The following is a 6796-nucleotide window of genomic DNA, read 5'->3' on the forward strand; positions in this document are numbered from 1 at the left end:
CCAAGACCTTTGGGAGAATGCTCATATCGCTGGCGGCATGACCAGGTGCTGGAAACAATTGCAGAGAGCATCCAGGTTACCAAGGCTTCGAGGTGGCTCTGGATTAAAAGAGCGGATCCGTTGTTAAATGTTGCAAGGGGCACAATTTGAGGCCTGATCAACCTCAGCTGGGTCGCCTGAAGGAGGGTGTCTGATGTATTGACAGATCTGAAACACCCAATGAGATCAGGATAGCGTTGCATCAGAAGATGTATCATTCCAAAAGAGATAAAACTTTGCATACACACTCTGGGGACAAGAGAACAATTTTAAATATTGTATCAATGCATTCTATGGCACCTTTAACAGAAAGGGATCAGGGTCTCTAAAGATTTATTATAAAATGGATAGTTCTGGTCTCTGATTGGTTGAGCCGCATCTCTTAATTATACCCTCTACAGATGCACAAAATTTAGAGAGTATTCAGACAGCCTGCCAGTGTGATTTGGGCATAGACTTAACAAAGAGAGAATGGAATGATGCTCTAAGCCAGGTCAATTTTGTGTATCTATAAAATCTCCCTATGCTCTCATCCTATTTAAGATACTTACCAGACTTTATTTCAACTCAAAACCAGATAAGATTTATCCCATTGTTAGTGCTTGCTCTCACCTGCCACAACAGCTCATATGTTTTGGACTTGTCCCAGGTTGGAGGAATTTTGGAGGGAGATCTTTGAGTCCTATAAAATATCTTTGATTTTATTATTGATCCTGATCCCTAGCTAATAGCCATCTTGGGTATAGAGAAGAGAGAGAAATATTTAGAGTTATTGCCACTATTTCACTTTTAGCAAGGGGTTTAATTCCATTACAGTGGAAAAGGGTTGATCCTCCAACACACGGTAGAAGGATTAAAGAGGTAATGACCTAAATTCAACTTGAAAAGACAAAATTTACTCTCTGAGGCTCAAAACGGAAGTCGCATAAACAGCCTCGGTTAGCAAAAGGGGTAATCAGTCTTATTTTTGGATACAACTAAACTAATGTATGCTCATATGTAACTGTACTTATATAACTTGAATGTAAAAAAATAAATAAATGAAAAACTTGTAAGACTAGTCTAAACCTGTCACAAAACACTCACAGACTCTACAAAAGATCCAAGTGCGGCATTTAATAAAGTAACCCACATGAAACAAAAGCGCAAAAAGCATCACACAAGAAAAAAAAAACAGCAAGCATAGTACAATTCCACCACAATCCAAAGCTTAGTTAGCCAAATATATATACAGGTGAGCTAAATGAGTAAATCACACACAGCTGGAGGCAATGAGACTTTTGATAGGCCAGGCAAAGGATGATGGGAGTTGTAGTTCAATGCAAGAAGCAGTGATATTAGAGAAATGCCCTCTGGTGGCTGTCGAGGGCAATCCAGCTGCAGGCTGTGACAAAACCTTATACGCAACTGCCCTGGTCTCCCTTTCTGGGATCTTTTGAAGAATCACACCTGCTTAAAGAATGATTCTAATCCCCCCTTACCCCCTTTAATATCAATTATTTTATGAATCTGCATATATGTATCTGTTTGTTTACTTATTTATTTGCTTTACCTTGCATTATTGTGTATTCTGTTATTGTTATTACATTGTTTCTAGGTTTTCAACATTTAAAAAAACTTCCATTTAACTATTTATTTATTTATTTACTTACTTTTTTTGTCATTTTTGTAATGTATGTGTGATACTTTTCTCTTAGTTCAGCCTTCTACGGGGAACAACAGCTGATAAGCTGGATAAACAAGGGACATTTGTAACTTTTGTGTTTGTAATTGTAATAACTTTTTTCATTCTTATCATGAACTCCAATAAATAAAGTATTTAAAATACCCCCGAAGCAATCTAAAATAGTCCGAATATAAACACTTATTATAGGTGCACCCTAGTGATTCAGGACAAGCTAAAAACACGGTTTGGATAATGGATTCATGGTGTACTCGCTTATTATATACATTTTTTCTACATTTTGAACACAAACAAAGTTACGGACCGCAGCTCTGATTGGTTGTTTCTTAATGGGAGCGATGTATTTCTACAAATGGCAATAGGACCACTGGGAGGAGTCAGAGGAGCTTGATTTTTTTCACAGATTATCTGTCTCATATTTTACTGTCAGGACATAATGACAGGTTTAACAAATATGTAAAAAATATATTTTTACAAAAGTTACCTACTGCAGCTTTAACTGGGATTAATACATGCTATATAATTATTGTTCACGTTAATTAATACAGTTAATGTTAATAACTGAAACCTTATTGTAAAGTGTAACTAAAGTTTTATATATTGTTTTTTGTATGTTTGTTTCAGTCTTGATGGTTTGGATTAACCCAATTTTTGTATCCCTTAAAACCAGACTGCCAGAGGGTTACTGTAAATGCATATGCCTGCTGGGCACAATTTTCCTGCTGCCACTGAGGTGCTGTTTGCACTGATGGCTTGGGCCCTCCATTGCTGCTAGCAGCTATATATATTTTTTTCTTTTATTATATATATATATATATATATATATATATATATATATATATATATATATATATATATATATATATATATATATATATATATATATATATATATATATATATGTGATATTAAATGTTAGTTAAGTCTGAAAGGCTTTGGGTCTGAGTATTTCCTTGCCAAAATGAACATTCTGACACTCTTGAATTAAGCTCTTCAATTTATTTGGAAATAATCAATAACACTAAAATGATTGTAACAATTCATTCTTTTAAAATGGTAACAGCAGTAAACTAGAAGTCCAGTGACAACTGTAAACAGCAGTTTGTAGAGATACAGTGAACAATTAATTAAATGTTCCTTAGGCACATTTATTAAAGTGCTGTCGTTTTAAAATAATGCGTTATGCTCCATCTCCATCCATGTTTCAGGGACCCTGACAGGGCAGGAAGTAATCGCTCTTCAGCAAACGAAGGAGATTTCTGTTGCTTGAGCTGAACTCATACAAATTTGCCCCGCTGTAGAGATATATGTTATCTGGAAGAAAATAAGTCATTGAACTTCATGAAATTGTACAGTAATGTTAGAATAATTTATTTGTATTGTTGCAGATGTGCAGAAATTAAAGTAACAAACACCTACTGTTGGACATGTGGGCTGCTGTAACCTCTCCAGTAAACCCTGGAAATCCATTTTCCACTCGTTTGGGATTCCCTCTGTCCATCCTCTCTTCTCTCTCATCATAGCTAACAAGAACGGGGACATTTTAAATTCTAATATCTTTTCAGAGCAAGTGTTAAGGATTTTTGTTTATGATGCAGCACTTGACCCACCTGTAGTAATATATGTCAAAGAAGAGCAGTGTTTTTCCTGAGTTCTTGTTGTGGACGGCAGCATCAACTTTTGTCACAGATGCTGGCAGACCAAAGCTGCTGAGAGGTTTAGGATAGCCTGGCTCAAGATTTTTGTCATTAAATGCCCAGACTTGTTTACCTATGAATAAATACAAGCTAGGATCAGAGTTTTTCAGAGCATGGATATAGAGATTGTAAGGGTGACTGTGGTCTCAGCATTCCCAGATAGTTTGAGAAGATACCTTTGAATAGGAAAAGTTTATCTTGCACTGGATCCTCATAAGCAGCATCTATATTATCTGGAGCATTGGGCCAGAAACTTTTTATGGGAAGTTGATCTGCCCTTCTGCTCGGAGATATACGCCAGAGAACGCTGAAGAGAGAGACATTCAATTGAAATATTTTATGTTTAAACTGTATATATAAAAAAATAATAATAATAAAAAAAAAAAATTATGTGTTACCTATCCTTAAAAAACATTGTTTCTCCCTTAAAAGTCGTCACTGCATCCCAGACCAGGTGACAAGGAGTATTTGCTGGTTCTGAATCAGGTTTACCTGATGTGATTACCACATAGTTAACAACAACCCAAAATTTTTGACACAGAAATGATATATTATAGTTATCCTCTTGATGATCATAATACCATAGAGCGACTGAATCCCTCTGATGTCATCACTGGGCAGAGAGAAACGATCCGGATCAGTAAAGCTGTATGTGGGAAACATCAGAGCGCCAGGAATGTCAGAATGAGAAAGACCCAAAGAGTGACCAAACTCATGGGCGGCCACCAAGAACAGGACATGACCTGTGGAGAAATTAAGCAGAATAGTTTAGGTGCAATTTAAAAGATGAATTGCCGCTTTAGACTTTTGATGTGATGTCAAAGTTGAAACTTTGAAAAGTATTACAGGCAAAAAAAAAAAAAAAACTCACCTTTAGATGAGCGGAATGTGAAAGACTCATCATCATCGAAATGTGCATCTCCACCGATTCCAGGAAAAGGTTTAAACGCATGAGCCAATATGCCTAGTGGTCCATCAAATGGCTCACCATCGCCATGCTCTGTAAGTAAGAGTTTAGTTTTACATCTATCTGTTTTACATTGAATTAAATAATCTCCAAAAAAACAAGTTTAAATTTAGTTAAAAAAATTCAACAAAATGAAAAGCACATGGTTGTTAAAATACAAATATATTTACACTGATACATGTATCTTACCCCTTGTAGCAAAGGAGATCATGATGTCAGCTATGCCTTTGTTAATACGAGTGAATCTCAGAGGAGTGACATTGGCCCAGACCTGCAGCGCTTTCTTTATGGATTGATCAACTTCTGCAGTTGACATGTCAGGAGTGTAGTTCACGATTCTGTGGAACAGGACCATTATATATATCTGCTTCTTTTACTCTTTCTTTTTCAAGTCATGCAAAGAAAACTACTCAGACACACACCTGTAGGTGACCTGTTTGGACTGCCATTTGGGTTTGCCTGCAAATGTGGAGTACGCAGCTACATCTGGAACTCCACAGCGGGGCTTCTTCATCACCTCCAGTGTTTCTCTGTCCAGCTTCCCAGTGACCTTAAGCCTGAAAAACTTCTGCATCTCTTCCAATTTACTTGGTAGTGGATCCGGCTGCTTTCCTGTGGGACTAGGAGGTCTATATACCAGATTGTAGAAGCTCATCAAATATCCCTAAAAATAAAAAAACAAGGATTATTGTATTAATTATATATTTATATATTAATTATCTATATATCAATTACATTTATATATATATATATATATATATATATATATATATATATATATATATATATATATATATATATATATATATAACCTTTGCAATCTCATAATCATCAGCGGGCTTTGAAGTCGGTGCGGCGTGAATAACCAGCACCAGGCTTGCAAGAAAACACAGCTGGCTCTGAATCCCCATGTTGAGAGTTGATTCTTCTGCTCGTGTGCTTTGCTTCTGATTGACGAAGGTCTGGTGATGGCTTATATACTCTTAAAACTGTGAGGTGTTGAGCAACAGGTGAAATTAAACCATCAAACTGACAGGCAAGACAATCATAACAGGATTTTCAGCTTGACACAGCCTCTTCCTTCTTCGCCCAGATATTAATATAATTTCTCTTCCTCATACCTTCATTTAACGGCAAAACATTTGTTGTTAGCTTTTTATGAGTTTTATAAACACAAACAAGAGCAAACTATTGTTTATGTTTTTAAATGTTATGCTCCATTAATAAAATACAGTGATAAAATTACAAGCATTACTAGGGTATAAAATACTTAGGACAAATGAGACTTGATTACTGTGCTTAAGCATTATTTTGGGGGATTTGTACTTTACTAAATTACTATTTATAATGACTTCTTGTACCTTTACTTGATTACATTTCTGAAGAAAAACATTGTACTTCTTACAATTTTATGGTAACTTGTAAAGTACTCTTTACATTTTTGCATTTTATTTTTCTTCTGCATTTGCATTTCAGCTTCCGTTATAATTTTCATCATGGAAATTTGTCACTTTTTCCCAAAAAAATGTTCTTCATTGTTTTGTCCATTTTAAATTGACATTATATGGTATATTAATCATAAATCAAGTTTAGTGATGGGACTTATGAGGAATTGGATGAATGGTATCATAATGATTTATTGATATTACATGATTTGCTCGTTAATTAATTAATTGTAAATAATTGCATATCAATATTTGAGGGAAAAAAATGTAAATGCCCTAAAAATAAATTTAAGGATTAATTATTGTTACGGACAGGGGTGCTAAATAGACAACATAAAAACTGGCTTTTCAAGAAGTCAGTACTGTATGCCACAATTTTCTATTGACATTTTATTTACTTATACTTTTTTCTTATAAAAGCATTGTTTTAACATTATTTTATCTTAAATGTAAACATAATGCCTTGTTTAAAATAATACACAGTTGCAGCAATACACGGTAGCATTTTCATACTTTTATCCTCAAGTTAAAATTTATTGTCTCTAAAAATTACACATTAATGATTATAAATTGAAAAGTTACCCAAATGGAAAAGTAACCTGGTAAAGTAGTCTGTTACTACATTAAAACATTTTTAATTAGTGAAATGCTGAAACATCCAAAGAAGTTAGCAACACTTAGACCTCCTCGCACATCCAGAAAAAAAAAAAATTTTTAGGGTTAGGATTTCCGTTAGAGTTAATTGCTATCTGCTTCATTTCAGAACAAAATAAATCAAAGGTGTGCTTGAGGAGTTATGTAAGATCTGCAGGTAATGCCAATCGTTGTCTCTCTTTGTTGTCAGAGGAATGAGTAATAATTTATAACAATGACCGAGACTTTCAAAAATGCATTATGTCTTTGTGAGGAAGTAAAGTGGAGTTAAAGTAAAGTTACTTACACAGGTTTTTTTTATTCAGGTTTC

General features: G+C 34.7%; 1 protein-coding gene across 1 annotated transcript; it reads right to left on the minus strand.

The window, feature by feature from the left end:
• Positions 1–2874: 2874 nt before the first annotated feature.
• LOC128020970 (collagenase 3-like) lies at positions 2875–5320 on the minus strand. The gene is made up of 10 exons (XM_052607814.1): positions 5200–5320; positions 4810–5051; positions 4577–4725; positions 4292–4420; positions 4002–4163; positions 3819–3912; positions 3597–3727; positions 3334–3493; positions 3143–3246; positions 2875–3037 (listed from the first exon to the last, which is right to left on the minus strand). The coding sequence occupies exons 1-10, from the start codon at positions 5296–5298 to the stop codon at positions 2928–2930; spliced, it is 1380 nt and encodes a 459-aa protein (XP_052463774.1). The 5' UTR covers positions 5299–5320; the 3' UTR covers positions 2875–2927.
• Between the last annotated feature and the right edge of the window lie 1476 nt (positions 5321–6796).

Source organism: Carassius gibelio, chromosome A10 (assembly GCF_023724105.1).
Source record: "Carassius gibelio isolate Cgi1373 ecotype wild population from Czech Republic chromosome A10, carGib1.2-hapl.c, whole genome shotgun sequence".
Lineage (NCBI taxonomy): Eukaryota > Metazoa > Chordata > Actinopteri > Cypriniformes > Cyprinidae > Carassius > Carassius gibelio.